The sequence below is a fragment of the Antennarius striatus genome, chromosome 4 (assembly GCF_040054535.1).
Source record: "Antennarius striatus isolate MH-2024 chromosome 4, ASM4005453v1, whole genome shotgun sequence".
Taxonomy (NCBI): domain Eukaryota; kingdom Metazoa; phylum Chordata; class Actinopteri; order Lophiiformes; family Antennariidae; genus Antennarius; species Antennarius striatus.
Genome location: NC_090779.1, coordinates 14,705,652 through 14,720,971, shown reverse-complemented (window position 1 = coordinate 14,720,971; position 15,320 = coordinate 14,705,652). Strand labels below are relative to the sequence as shown.

At 39.1% G+C, this 15,320-nt stretch overlaps 2 protein-coding genes across 3 annotated transcripts; one reads left to right on the top strand and one right to left on the bottom strand.

Annotated features, from left to right (window-relative positions):
* Positions 1-2,303: 2,303 nt before the first annotated feature.
* On the bottom strand, positions 2,304-3,640 carry lrrc10 (leucine rich repeat containing 10). The gene has a single exon (XM_068313953.1). It carries the CDS (start codon positions 3,638-3,640, stop codon positions 2,816-2,818), a length of 825 nt encoding a protein of 274 aa, XP_068170054.1. The 3' UTR covers positions 2,304-2,815.
* Positions 3,641-6,745: 3,105 nt separating this feature from the next.
* Positions 6,746-15,215, top strand: cnot2 (CCR4-NOT transcription complex, subunit 2). 2 transcript variants are annotated; one of them, XM_068312512.1, is made up of 15 exons: positions 6,746-6,809; positions 8,387-8,515; positions 8,613-8,685; positions 8,889-9,036; positions 9,278-9,460; positions 9,596-9,675; positions 10,090-10,215; positions 10,404-10,528; positions 10,670-10,787; positions 11,117-11,273; positions 11,873-11,934; positions 12,559-12,608; positions 12,703-12,803; positions 12,985-13,129; positions 13,648-15,215. In XM_068312512.1, exons 2-15 carry the CDS (start codon positions 8,399-8,401, stop codon positions 13,732-13,734), a joined length of 1,572 nt encoding a protein of 523 aa, XP_068168613.1. In that variant the 5' UTR covers positions 6,746-6,809; positions 8,387-8,398; the 3' UTR covers positions 13,735-15,215. The 2 variants fall into 2 exon arrangements, with proteins under 2 accessions (XP_068168613.1, XP_068168614.1); XM_068312513.1 differs by lacking the exons at positions 11,117-11,273; positions 12,559-12,608.
* Positions 15,216-15,320: the final 105 nt, after the last annotated feature.

Here is a 15,320-nt window from a genome sequence, read left to right as displayed (position 1 = left end):
GAACCATGCCGTTAAAACAAGAAAATAAAAGAACACACCTACGTTTAATATAACTGATACTTTGTGGCTTTAACTCCTGACACCTATGTTTAATATAACTGGTACTTTCTGGCTTTAACTCCTGACAGGTAGGTCATTACAGCACACAAAATGCACTAGCTGAACATGTAGAACAATAGTCTTGTTGTGCTTAAATTTTTTGCATACAGGCATAAAGCAACACCAGCAGGTACTGAAAGGAATAAAGGAATGTAAGTGGATGCGTATCTACCCCAAGGCAGACCAGTGTGTGGGATGTCAGAAGATGAAGGAAAATAAAAATATATACAGTATAGGCCAAAACCTCAATTCTTATTTCTTTCAGACATCAACAAAGACATTGATTTTATTACATCACCAACAAGGTTACGCTATCACCTAGGTCTGTTTTTTCTTTGTGTGTTAGCAGGACTATATGTTCACTGTTTTACATATTTTTTGGAACGGTATGTTTTTGATTAATACAGTCTCTATTATACCTGGATTGCTTATTTTCTGACCGACTGATTCCATTTTTTTAAATCAATACCCATGTTTGATGTGTATTGGTAATAGTCAGATAGCTATGCTATGATATCTTTATTAGTTTGACTTAATAATTAGAATTTGAATTAAGATCAAATTGATTACTGTTAAATGAATTATTGGGCCTTGGTGGAAGTTTTCAATCTACCATTCTAGCTTTTGGATTTAAAAAAAATTTTTTTTTTTGCTTACAGTCATAAAACAAAAACAACGTAACACCCGATTCCCACCTGACAAAATGTTTCATCCTGTCTGCTGATTTCTATCAGGTCTGAGTTCGAACATGTAACTTAAACCTGTCCTCATCAAATGGAGCAGAGGAGACAGAAGGGAATTAAAATGGTTGTGGTTATCCCTTCATGGTTTTGTCTTTACTTGGTTATTGATAGGGGCTAAAGAGAGACTCATATCTGAGCACTGATGTGTTCATTTACTTTTATGGAACAAGAAAAACCTGTTTTAATATGAATTGAGTCCTAGATTCATTACATCTGCGCCAGTTGTAAAAACTCTTACAATCACATCTCTTTGCTCTTTTATCTTATATTGATAAAGTTGATGAGTCAAATTAGAAAGTGCTTTAAAAACAGTAGTCATCCAATATGAAACAATGTTCATTGTAAGAACTGATTATATTGAGAGAATTGTACTCTCACAGTGACTAAGACTAACTTTATCAGTGTTGAATAATCTTGTGTTGAAAATACAATTTATTAAACAATATGTTTAAAAAGGACAATATACAATACCGTATAATTATTACTTTTCTTACATAACAATTTTACATACATTCTATGTGGTCTGATAAAAATATACTCACAAAAAAACCCATGTTACAACTAGTAATTCTTCTGGAATGGGTAACAACACCAGAAAAAAGCAACATTTTAAAATACATACTTCTGGGGTTTGTAAAGTCTGACCAAATTCATTAAAGGAATAACATTTTAAAATGATCTGCAGTAAAAGATCTTGACATGAGCATAATGACACATAAAGCACATTTGTATTGTACATGAATCTACATCTATTTGCATGGTAAGTTGATTACCATACATATTGTTTCTTTGTGACACATAAAACTTTGTGTAAAGGCACATCTGACGCACCACACAAAAATAAATGGTAAAATTGTCTTTGTCTTTACATGTTCACTGAGCTTCTAAAATCACAAATAAAGGAGCAGTTGTAGAGAAAGGCTCAGCATTTCATTGTGGTCATGTGATGTCAAAGGAACACATTTCCAGTAGAAGGGCTGGTACATTTTCCTGGTGCATAAAACAATGTGCAAATGATACACAGTGGAGTGAAATGTTGGTTATGGGATACTTTCAAGCTGCACTGACAAATTAGAAAATTATTTTACTGCTTTAGATCCAAACCTCATAGTGATGATATTAAGGCCCATTAGCGGTCTTTATTCAAAGCCACAGTCCCAGTCTAACAGATCAATTATACATTAGTCTGGATAAGGAGCATGCTAATATACTTTAACCATCCATCATACAGTGAGGTATCAAATACCTCGCTGTAACTGGAACAAAGATTTGTTTAATGTTTTACATTGGTACATTTTTTCCATGCAATGAGATAACATAATATTTGGATTGTGATGTTACTATCCGAAGATTTTTGCAAAAGTAAAAACATAATGGTTCTTATTTTTTCAAGTATCATCAGTATTTATATTTGTTGATACGAGTTAATGAATAAAATTCCCACAAACAACTAAATACATTATCATTTAGAAAAAATATGCATGCATGCATTATTGTCCTACAAGGACACCACTAACATTGATAATTCATGCTAATATACTGTATACATAATGCTTTGCTCTACCATTTTGGTACAGACTTAGTATTTGTAAATTTCAGCAAAATTCTCAGGGTGTAATTGAAACAATGAAAAAGATAAAATAGTTAAAAGCTGTAGTGGATCTGGTGAAAAGCAATTTACTGTTCTTTCAACTGAGGTATGACATTCACAAATTCAAATGGGACACAAACATTCAGCTATTGCAAGTAACCAGACATACTAAATATTTTTCATTTCAGGATGTAAATTTTTGATTTTCATGTAGGCTTTGTTCTTGAACTACTTTGTGTTAGTAAAGCTCATATGATTGTTTTTACCATATATGGACCAACACTCAGCCTGACCTCCAACACTCCACTCCAAATGTCCTTCTTGAATGTCAACTTGTACTTCCAGGCATTGTCACAGCTGAAGGTCAACTTGTTCTTTGACCCTAAATATCGTGCTCCTCTTCAGATTGGGCTTCTGTGACTTCTGCTGTAGTTTCTGTTACTGCTTTTGGCCCATCATCTTCCTGTTCATCATTCAAGCACTCCGCCCAGCGCCCAACTCTCCTGACTCCCTCACCAACGGCAGGGGCGTTAACGCAGGGGTTGTGGTCATAGATGACAAGTTTCAACCCCTCCATGTGAGACAAGGCTGGGAAGCGGCGTATTCTGTTCCGATCCACATCAACTACGGCTAAAAAATGCATTTCAAGCAACACTGGTGGAAACTCTGCCAGGTGGTTCCCTGCAAGCCAAATACTTCTCAGTTCCTCCAACATGATGAGCTCTCTTGGTAAACTCTGTATCTGGTTATAACCAAGATGAAGTGTCTTGAGATTAGGGAGCTCACAAACTACCTTAGGAAAAACAGTGAAGCAATTAGTCTCCAGCCACAGAGTATTGAGTTCCTTCAACTCTCTCAGTTCTCTGGGGAGGTGGTAAAGTCTGTTGTTACCCAGGTAAAGGATGCTGAGCTGGGGCAATCTGCAAACAGCTGTAGGGAGCTCTTCAAAGCAGTTGAAATCAAGGGCCAGGAGCTGCAGCTTCTTCATGCTCTGTATTTCAGTTGGTAGACTGCTGAGATTATTATCACTCAGGTAGAGTTTCACAAGTTCATTAAAGACACAGATGGGAACAGGCAGCCGACGCAACTGCCGGCTGCTCAGGTCCAGGGTCCGATCAAGAGGCATCTCCTTCAGGTCCCCCACTAAGTAGCGTTGGCAGCGCTCTGAGGGAATGAAGGCAATGATGCGGCGCATGGTGTTGCCCATCTTGCTCACTGTCTCAGACACAACGCCAGTTTTCCTCATCAACTTAGCACCAGATCAGGTTTGCACTGGGGTAGTTTGTTGGTGACTTCAAGTAAATATAATGGAATTTCATTAATGCTCATCCGCTGCTTCGCTAGAATCATTGTCTTAATAAAAGTCTGCTGAGTTGTAGTTGAAATAATCAACACCAGTGGTCACCAAGAAAACAAAAAACATAATAGGCATTTAGATGATGACGAGAGTTAAAAAATACCTACTTTCCAGTTTTTTCCTGCTGCTTTCCAAGACTTTCAGCGTTCCCTACAGTAAGCCATGTGTTTATCCAGCTTAATGACTTGGTAACATTTTGTATTCTCTGTACGGATATTCCCCAGTGCAGTCCGCTCACTATTCGTCAGTGACTATGTCTTTCATTGCAATAGCAACCACTAACTGCTCTATCCTCCCCATTGGTGCCTAATGACTTGCCCCACTTCTTCTCTGAGGTGAGGGAGAGAGAGAGAGAGAGAGAGAGAGAGAGAGAGAGAGAGAGAGAGAGAGAGAGAGAGAGAGAGAGAGAGAGAGAGAGAGAGAGAGATGAGAAGGGGCAGGAAAAAGTATGAGATGTGCATCAAAAATCATCTGTATTGTGTTGTAATGTATTGTGCCGTGGTACCAGGCCTCTGCTTTTAAACAAGCCAAAAGTTTCTCAGTGTTTGTGGTGAGACTGAATAAGGAATGTGAATGTTTTACACAGACTATAGTAAATCATGGACTGTGTTGAAATGTTTCAGGAGGGAAGAATAGTGATTAAAATAAATTATTAAAGTCCCAGGAAAGTCCCGGGAAAATGGAGATGTACTGAAGAGTAATGGAGGATGTATGGCTCTGTCCATCTGTGTTTTGTCACTGCTGCATTACCTTGAAATCAACTGTGTAGTTACTGTCTGATCATGAGTTCACTGCCAAAACTACTTTAACTCCTCCAAATCCTTTCCTTGTTGGCCAGTTATGCAAATTTGGATATAATTCCAAATTGTTTTATAGTTTTACACCTTAACTGTAAGACGTGACATGTCAACCCTGCCCACCTGAGGTGTGATTTGTCCACACTATCTTGCATACCATATTTTCCAAGTAGATAAAAATGAAAAGGAATTTTATTTTCTTTATCTGGTTCACCTCATGTCTGCTTCCACTCATTGACAGGCTGTTTTTAGCACTTGTCCTTATGCACTTCACTTACTGGTTAGGGGCCTCAAACGGGCAGCAGCACAACTCGGGCCAAGCACAGAACAAGAACAATTTTACTATCTAAAGGAGTTCTGATTTTTTAAAACGACCTGTTCATGTCAGAGATTTGAATATAGAATGGCACGGAAAGCACAGGCATAGAAAATTAACTTATTAGTTGATTACTGGAGCATTTGATGAAAACACAGTGAATTATGTAATACAATATAGCTGCCAGTCTCGCAATGACAAATTAAAAAATATAGATATAAAAGCTCTACAGTGTCATATATTTCTTCACAAAATGTACACAATAGGCTAAGTCAACCATAAACTAGGCTCCTGTGAACTACTATACAGTAGTAATTTAAATTTTACTCCAAACAGACGTACAGTTATGGCTCAGGGAGGCCCTGATTCAACAGGACCTCTACCCAACAGCAGCTCCCATTTGAATTTGCCCTAATTCTGGAGGAATCCAGAAAGCATTTCCTGTCTGCTGGTAATGTTCAAATGTACTACTACTACTACTACTACTACTACTACTACTACTACTACTACTACTACTACTACTACTACTACTACTACTACTACTACTATTACTACTACTACTACTACTACTACCATACCACTATTACTATTATTACTACTACTACTACTATTACTACTACTACTACCATACCACTATTACTATTATTACTACTACTACTACTACTCATACTGTGACTATGACTAATAATAACAGTACTATTACAAGTTTTATTGCTACTTCTACTATTGCCGCCAGCGGTAGTTTGACAGTAATGGCAGTGGAGTACCACACCCTGGAAATATCAAAATAAAAAAAACAAACATTTGAAACGCATTGAATGCAAATGAATCAGTCAATGAAGCATAATTATGAATTAAAAGCAGTTACGTGAACAGCACAAGCAGAAGTCTGACACAATGTCAGCATCTGTTTAAAATGGTTACTCATTTTTTATTTTAGAAATTCTTGTTAATTTATTTTCAAGTTATTTATTATTCTCATCTTCATAATTGTTTATTGTTTTTTTTCTCTGTGTGTTTTAATGACTGCCCACTCTCTACCAGATGTTGGATGTATATGCTTTTTGTATTTTTGCACACACACACACACACACACACACACACACACACACACACACACACACACACACACACACACACACACACACACACACACACACTTCCTGGTTAGAAGCTGTCTGGCAAGCAGGTGACCTGAGACTGCTCTGCAATTGGTTGCTTCACATTTTACACAAGTCCAACCCCACCAGTTTACATGGCAGCAAATTTTCTTTGTTTTCTTGTTGCTGGATGTAATGTGATTAGACATTTGCTAGCCTGCTGTTAGTAACATAAAAGTAAAGTTAAATGGTAGTCATTTTGTTCTTTTTGGGTTTCAAAATATTCATTAAACTTGAGTGATTCCACAAAAATCCTCAGTTATGCTGATAGTGAAAGTAATAGAACTGAGATCAGCACCAAGGAGGCTCAATACAGATTTCTTAACAAGATGTTCTACTGTAAATACATTCAACAGCTGGCAAAACATCAAACAAGACTGACAAGACAAGACTGACAGTCAAAACTGACATTTGTGTTGGATTCATTACAAATATGTACAACAAATGATTGCATTATTTGAATGACAGCTGAAGACAAGACAGTACTGTATTTATTTGTGACAAGAGAGAGGAAAACGTGTGACAATTATGTCTTTATTTATAGTTTCTAGACATAATTTCTAGACATAATTAATCGATCGTATTCCCCCCCTGCACCATGTGTCAGCTGATGACGGGACATGTTTAGATTTTGTGTACGGAAATGGTCACTGAGTTCTAAGGTCAGAGGGTAAAGGCTATTCCTCCTCCGATTCAGAATACACACAGCCATCTTGGATCTAACGAAGAGAAGAGAAATTGATGCGGTGAGGATATTTATCTTTATATTTAGTCATGTTGAATCGGTTTGATGCACATTTAGCTCATAGCCATGAGATATTCAGCTCGCTGTTCTCCTCCGTGTGGAGACAGAACCGGTGTTTAGCCTTTAGCTCCAGCAGCTAGCCGCCGCTGCTCAGGCAGCTTCTGCTGCTGCTGCAAACGGAGCGAAACGTTCCACCAAGCCGTGGAAACCCACAGCTGACTGGGGCTGGATGGTGGCAGAGGGGGCCCGACGGAGACTGCTGCTTGGTACTGAAGTGTTAGTGTTCAGGACATGAAAATATGTCTGTACGCGGCGCTGCTCCACGCTAACTGGTTCGTGTCAGTTGTTTGCAAACTGACGTAGAGCCAGGCTAAGCTAACACGGATTGGTTTCGAAGCGTTAGCCGGCTAGCTGCACTGCTATTGGTAAAACTATCAGATTAGCATCAGTGCTGTTAATCTGATGGACAAACCGGGAAAGTATTCAGATTAACCTGCACTGCTGGACCAAAACCAACGGGAGAGGATGTCTCAAAGGTTAAGAGTTGGACAGATTCAAGTAATAAAAGTGTCATTGCTAAACAATATAATATAATATGCAGTGTGGTGTGCAACTTACGATTTAGTATTTAACCAATCTGTTGTTTTTATTCAGAAAACAGCTGAAAGTCTTTTACAGGGAGCTGAGTGAAAGCTGTTTCATTCATCCATCACCTCTTAGTTCATCCAGATTTTCTGAGAACCAGACTTAACTTCCGTATTGGTGATGGTTTGCTCTGGTCAGATATCAAATCATCAACAAGACTGAGTCCCATCAAATAGGATTTAATGTTTTGTCTCCAATGTGCTGGAGCGTTTTCTGCTTGAAGAATGGCCTGCTGCCATTTTTTTCTCTACACAACTCAATCAGGCTCAGAGGCAACTGTTTATTCTATCTTCTGGCCTTCTTCACATTAATAGACTTTCAAAGCACACCACCTTTCCAGTGGCAGATGCACAAATGCTAACCCATACCCATGTGTTTGATAGTAATATATGCTGAGTTGAGTTTTTCTAGTAATCTTCACACGTTGCACCTGAGATGTGACTCGTCACGCCAGAGTGATTTTTATTCCCACGGGTTCATGAAGTTCACACACAGTATGGCCATACACAAAGTCCACAGAGATGAAAAATGTTTTATCAAACTGGATAGAACGTAGCTACACCATAAGTCAACCAGCGTGACAGTTTTGTCAATCACCTCTGTCAAAGTCCTGCTCACAGACACACTACTGGTGTGTTCTGGATGCATGTAGGTCTAATGTGTTCTTAAAGATATGAATTACTTTCAAGCAGTCAGACAGACACTACAGTACAATGTTGTGAATTACTATGAGCTGATTTTGCTGTCACGTCTGCAAAACATCAGAATTGCAAAAGACTGAACTCAGATGGCGATTTTAGAAGACAAGGTTTCAAAGAGGAAGCTGTGAATTTATTTCCACTATGTCATTAATTGGTGTTCAACCCATTCTCCACCTGCTATCTGAATTTGTTTTACCCTTGTATATCTCTAATAACAGTTCTCTCTCTTCAGGTGACAAAAGGCATGTTTGGTGCTAGAAAGAAATTTGTAGAGTTCGTCGAGGTAGTCGATAACGACTTTACTGATGAAAGCATGTACTACAGCCAGCCGTCGATGTTCCCACATCGATCGGACAAAGATGTGAGTTTGTTCTCAGTAAACGTGTTATTTCAAGTTAAAACCACAGAAGACATTTCTGAGTTTTGTTATTTTCCTTTTCTAAATTTCTTTTCTGCAGATGCTGTCGTCTCCTTCACCATCGTCGTCCGGCCAACTTTCACAGCTCGGTGCGAGTTTATACGGTCCACAAAGTAAGTCACTTTTCCTGCATTTAGTCAGACAGCCGTTCGCTCATATTTAGTACTGGAAAAAAAATCTGTCTATTTGAGAACGTGGTAATTCTGTCGGCGTTATCACACACTTGACAATTTGAAAATAGAACAATCTGCGGAAGAATCATATGTGAGCTACCTGACAGCACCCCCCCCCCATTGTTTTCCATGCCTGTCTGCAGGTGCACTGGGCTTCTCAGTAAGGGGTATAGGGAACAATACGCCTCAGCTACACCGAAATCTAACACAAGGCTCGCAGCTGCCAACTCACATCACCCCTACAACGGGGGTTCCCACAATGTCTCTCCATACCCCTCCATCACCAAGCAGGTGTGTATGAAGGTGGTTGATTTTTATTTTTGTTTTTGGATGCACACTTACGTTAGTGAATACCTCTGTCACAAGGAATCATCCATTCTTATATGATCTGTTTATCTGGAGCTGCGATCTCCAAAGCTGCCACCGTTACCATCATCACTTAAGACCCTCTAGAAGTGTCTGTGCTTCATATACGCTTTGTCTGATTTGTACAAAGTAATTGACCGTGTCAGACCTGATCCTGTTTTGACAGAGGAACATTGCCGATGAACTCGAGGAACATGCTCAATCACTCTCAGGTCGGTCAAGGCATCGGAATGAGCGCCAGGACCAATAGTATGGGCAGCTCAGGGCTGGCCAGCCCCAACCGCAGTTCGCCAAGCATCATCTGTATGCCCAAACAACAACCAGCACGCCAGCCATTCACCATCAACAGGTAGATGGGCTCAGGATATGTTCACTCACTTGACAGTTCTTTACACAGATCTGCTTGAAAGGGAAGACACTGATTTTCTGTCGAATTTATGTTTGAAAGCTTGTTTTGAGTGTTGCTTATCTTGTTTCTGTACAGCATGTCAGGATTTGGTATGAACCGAAATCAGGCTTTTGGAATGAACAACTCATTATCAAGCAACATCTTCAACGGCACAGGTGAGTTTGTTGGACCAATCATTGTTTTAGAATTTATTTAAATATACACTCTTGGTACTCTTTTCTTGCTGACACATTTTAGAAATACATGACAACATGTATGAAATTTATTATTGAAATATAATTTGTTTTTTTTTAAGTTGGTTCTTGATATTCTTGTCTGCACATTCTATTAATAAAAGCATATTTTGAGCAGCAACCTTCTTCACTGTAAAATGTTATGATTGTCGACTTGGATTTCAGAGGTCAGCATAAACTGACCTCTGAAAGTATGAAAATGTTTTTTTTATGAAAAGCTGCAGTAATGTATTCAGTGTCAAGAGTACAATTAGGATGAGCTGAATTTTAGCAGTTGGGATTTGACTGATTTTGTCAAAGGTGACATTACATGTCTCTAACTTCCTTCTGCTGCAGATGGAAGTGAAAATGTAACGGGACTGGATCTGTCAGACTTCCCCGCCTTAGCAGACCGGAGTCGGAGAGAAGGAAGTGGTAACCCAACACCGGTTCTCAACCCACTGGCTGGGCGGGCTCCTTACGGTAAGACACTAGATGGAGGGAAAGTCTCACTGTCACACGAGAGGAGGAGAACATTCGTGACTTGATTGGGTTCGTGATGATAGCCGGGGTTTCGCTCATAATGCACTCTCCACATGATAGAAACATGAATTGCTTGTGATATCTTTTTGTGTTCGAAATTCATGTTCCTGGTCATCATCAACGTGAAGTTGGCATGGTGACGAAGCCATCGACTGAACAGACACAGGATTTCTCCATTCATAATGAGGACTTCCCTGCACTGCCTGGTCCAAACTACAAGGACCCCACTTTGAACAACGATGACAGCAAAACAGTAAGTGTAGACCGCCGACGGACCCACACCTCAGCATGCCAGGATATCTGATCCTAGTGTGTAACAGAAACACATCAAAGTTAATTATTTATGATGAGTGGAAGTGATTTAAATCTCTTGAAAAATGTTTTCCTTTTGCAGAATTTGAACTCAACAAATAAGAGCACATCCAATGCAGATGGGCCCAAGTTCCCTGGAGACAAGACTGCCTCAGCACAGAACAACAACCAGAAGAAAGGAATCCAGGTGTTGCCTGATGGTGAGACCTCTGAGCCAATCGTATCGCTCCAATTCCACTGAGATATCCCTTCTTAATCGCACGCCCTGGGTGAGGCAGTCGGACTCTTTACCCTGCATTTGGTGTTTTAATATTTATCGGATAGGCTACAGTGACAAAACCAGATAGACCATCATCATCATCTTCATTAATCTGTGGCCATCACTTTTTAAAAAATAATTAGCTTGGATTTCTCTAGTGCATTTAGAGTGTGGTTGAGAAATATGGAGGCAATGTCTTGACATTAAGTCGTTACTTTAGATCACAGTCCAGTTTCAGCAATTTGTTGAATATCCCTGCTGCTGCTCCAGGTCGGGTGACAAACATTCCCTCAGGCATGGTGACAGACCAATTCGGCATGATTGGTCTGCTGACGTTTATTCGGGCAGCAGAGACTGATCCAGGGATGGTCCATCTGGCACTGGGAAGTGACCTCACGACATTGGGACTCAACTTAAACTCACCAGAGTAAGGCAGCGGTTGTACCCCAAATACGACTACTTTTAGGGGCTCATGAACCAGTAGGCATGCGGTTGGTATGTCATGCAATAATAGCATTTGTCTGTACCACTGAGCAAAATTTTCCTTTAGGCTTTAAAAGGACCGCTTAACTCTCCTTTTACATAGAATTTCTAAGCATGGATGGGTTTAGTTCTATATATTATTGTTGCTTCCAGAAGGATAACAAAGCAAATGTCAGCTTGAGGCGTCTGGCTGGATGTACAATTCTGATTATGGGGGAAATGCCAGACTATAATAAACATTGTGTCTCATGAAAAAAAAACGTTTTTTGACACAAGATTAAATTGTTAGGACAGATGTAAATTTGGTGAGAACTTTATTGTTTTAATTTGGTATTTTAATAGTCTGTAGTTTTATTAGCAATTGTGTTTTTATTGGAAGAGCTCCTTGACGGTTGAATCGAAGCAACTGGCGTTCTTTTTGTAGTTTCAAGACAGATAGAAGAATTAAAAATCCAGTTGCTTCTGATTCAACCTTTTGAAGACTAACGTGACCTGGAGGAGTCAGAATCAACACCAGCTGACTGCAACTCTCTTTCCTGACAGAAACTTGTACCCCAAGTTTGCCTCTCCTTGGGCTTCATCACCCTGTCGACCTCAAGACATCGGTGAGACATGAATCGGAACAATTGTATTACATGTCAGTCATAATTAGTAGGTGCCACATGAAGTTTTATTCAACATCACAGTTCTCATATCAATTTCACATGTTTTGTGTAATCGTATGAGCTGCTCAAAGTGTAGCACTCTTCTGCTGCTCTGTTGTTCCTTCAATCACGATGGCCTGTGATTGAAGGAGTTTTATCTCAAAATATTTTTGTTTTATTTGTACAGATTTGCATTCAGTTATATCGATTCAGGGAAATCATTCACGCACAGAAATTTGAATGAAAATCATTTATCTTCTCAACTAAATTGTTGCAGGTGCAGTAATGAACATCCTACTACCCTGTGATTTTTTTTTTAGACTACTTCATAGTGCAGCTTTACACAATTATTGACAGGCGTATAGGAAGTTGGAAGACGTTTAACCAGTAATCAGGTTTATTTTCTGACAGGATTCTTTTAGTGTGTGTATAGCAAGGGCTGAAGGGCGTTTTTTGTATAACCAGCTCCCTTCTGATAAAATTATTGTGAGTTTTTATGATTTTGAAGGAAGGAATTTTATTATAATAGTCCTCGGAAATGATCTGGTTTGTGACTTGCTAACATACTTGAACTTGCCTTTTCAGACTTCCATGTCCCCTCTGAATATTTAACCAATATCCACATACGTGACAAGGTAATCATGAGCTTCAGAACAGTGCGACAATGAGTAGTCACAGTGTAGGTTGTGCATGGATACAAATATTCTCCTTATTCATCACTGCCTCTAGCTGGCTGCCATTAAACTGGCCCGATATGGTGAAGACCTGTTGTTCTACCTGTACTACATGAACGGTGGAGACCTGCTGCAGCTTCTTGCAGCTGTAGAACTGTGAGTGCTTTTTGCGTCAGAAACATTCTTATTTAATATGTAAGTTCATAGTTTGTGTTTTATAAGTTTCAATATTTGGGCACTATTGACAGAATGATGTGCTTTTTAAGGGTCCATGGAGTCACAGGTCACAGTTTCTTTTTTCTTTTTTTTATCCATCTGCTGTAATTCTGATCTCCAGCTTTAATCGGGACTGGAGGTACCACAAAGAGGAGCGGGTTTGGATTACAAGGGCGCCTGGCATGGAGCCTACGCTGAAAAGCAATGCTTATGAGAGAGGAACATACTACTTTTTTGATTGTCTAAACTGGAGGAAAGTAGCAAAGGTAAGAAATTGTGTTTCTGCAGCCTCGTTTATCATAGACGATATAATGAATGAATGGGGGGCCCAGTAAGACAATGCATCTGAACGGAGGAGTAGCTAGTCTCTGTGTCTGAAAAGGTTTTTTAACACCTCCGTTTCAAAAGTGATCAAAGCACACACATCGTCCCATTCAGAGTAAAATAAATGATAAATCACATTTTGCTTTCAGGCTACCACAGCACTGGCTTCCACAGGAGCCATTCAGGTTCTCAGTCAGATCTAATCAGTACTCTCCCCCCATCTCCATCCTCTCATTTAAATGTGGTCACTGGTGGCTCGAATAAAGAAGATAATTACAGTTGCAGCCCTAAACTTTAGGCTTCAGAACTGAACGTCACAATCCAGTGGGTGACATTGCAGCAGGTCTCTACACTACTTATTATTACAGTCTATGGTCCTCAGGCTCTCATTGTGTTATGAAATGCTGTTAAGATAAGATACATTTCTTTTATTTTTAAAATTTTTGTCTGCATTTCTAAGGAGTTTCATCTGGAGTATGACAAGCTGGAGGAGAGGCCACATGTGCCAACAACATTTAACTACAACCCAGCCCAGCAGGCCTTCTAAGGCCCAACCAGTCCAAAGGCTGCAGCTGTTCCTGACATAACCCTGTTATCCAGGAGGGGTGCTGTGGTTCACATTGCTTGATTTTTATTCCTCAAGGGTTTTGGCAATCTGACTAGGGAGGGGGGTGTTGCCACCATCAACACTGCCCTGCTTTCCAAAATTTCATGGTGCCCAAAAAACACCAATATGGATTCTGTTTTTAGTTTTTGTGTTCCTCCTGTTTATTTGTCTTGTTTTGAGCAGGGTCTGTGTAATGTTTACGTCTCCGAATCTGAAGCAGTTTTTCTTGCAGAATGGAGGACCGACCTTGTGGCACAGGAGTTAGGGTTACATCTCATATTTACAAGCGTTTAGGAAGGAAAAAGGCAGGGAAAGCAAAGTTAACATTCTCAAATGCAAGTGAAAGAAACACAGTGTTTATTGTTGCACTATATTTAGTAATAAAAGAACACAAAATGTGTTTGTGATTTTTTTTTTAATGTGAACACTCCCTGACAATTTTTTTTTTTTGTCATGGGTCAGGGAATTCAAGCAACTTTGACACATGCATCTAGTCTTTTTTTCCATTCTACTTATGTCGCCCTCGTCTGTTTTGCACCACCAACCTGTTTTCTGTCCCATAATTTTTTTTCCAGCCTGCTTCTCCTTCTGAGTTCAATACCAGTTGAACATGGACACAAAGCTAGAACACTACTTTATTTTCTACAAATGTGGACAAGTCCTCAATGAGGCGAAACAGCTACACAATGCTGCTCCAGAGCAATCAAATTACTTTCCAGTCTTTGTTACAACTTTGTAAGAATTGTACATTTTGTTTCTTTGCATCACATAACTATACGTACGAATGTGTATATATGATTGATATATATATATATATGTGTATAATATATATATATATGACATCTATTTTGGAAGAAATATTGCCCTGCCTTGTGCCTCGTTTTTTTTTGAGGTGAGCATGGATGCAATATGTGGTTGTAAACAGGACATTTCTGGATTGCCTGGACACGTTTTCACATGATTCTATGGGCACTTAAACTTATTATATAAAATTAAAATGTCATTTAAGAAAAGGCCTGATTCTTAGCCAAAAAAAAAGAAAAAATTAGGTCATCCTCTGAGTTCAGAGTCCAAAGCAGAAGAAGGGATGTATTTCAATTTGAACAGCATTTCATATGAAACAATTTGCAATTTTAGAAGGAAAAAAAAATCCAGTCGTGTATTTTCTGAAGTGAAAAGCTTCTGTTCTTTGTATTAAAGCAGAAAAAAGGCTTTGCTGAAACTGTGTGCGTGTCATTTATTGAGTTAATGCAGCAGGTTCAAATTTGCAGACAAAAGTATTTTATATTACATGTAGAAGACATTTACAATTTGAAGGTTCAATGGCATCAATTGAGAATTTCATCTGTGGCATCTATGAACACAAATACACAATTAAGAGCCTTAAAAGAAAAGTTTCAGATTTTAATCTTTTAGCAACCTATTTCATGGGATGTACTTTTGACTTAATTTCCAGAGAAAGTACTGAAGCTGTGCATCTGTTCTACTTTGTAACGACAGAAACAAAAAATAAAGGTTCCTAACAG

Excerpts from the sequence above, each read along its gene's own strand:
- cnot2 (XM_068312512.1), top strand. The coding sequence starts at position 8,399 with ATGTTTGGTGCTAGAAAGAAATTTGTAGAGTTCGTCGAGGTAGTCGAT. Across the intron at positions 9,037-9,277 it reads ACCCCTCCATCACCAAGCAG|AGGAACATTGCCGATGAACT; the intron begins GTGTGTATGAAG and ends CTGTTTTGACAG. Across the intron at positions 13,130-13,647 it reads ACTGGAGGAAAGTAGCAAAG|GAGTTTCATCTGGAGTATGA; the intron begins GTAAGAAATTGT and ends TGCATTTCTAAG.
- lrrc10 (XM_068313953.1), bottom strand. The coding sequence starts at position 3,640 with ATGGGCAACACCATGCGCCGCATCATTGCCTTCATTCCCTCAGAGCGC.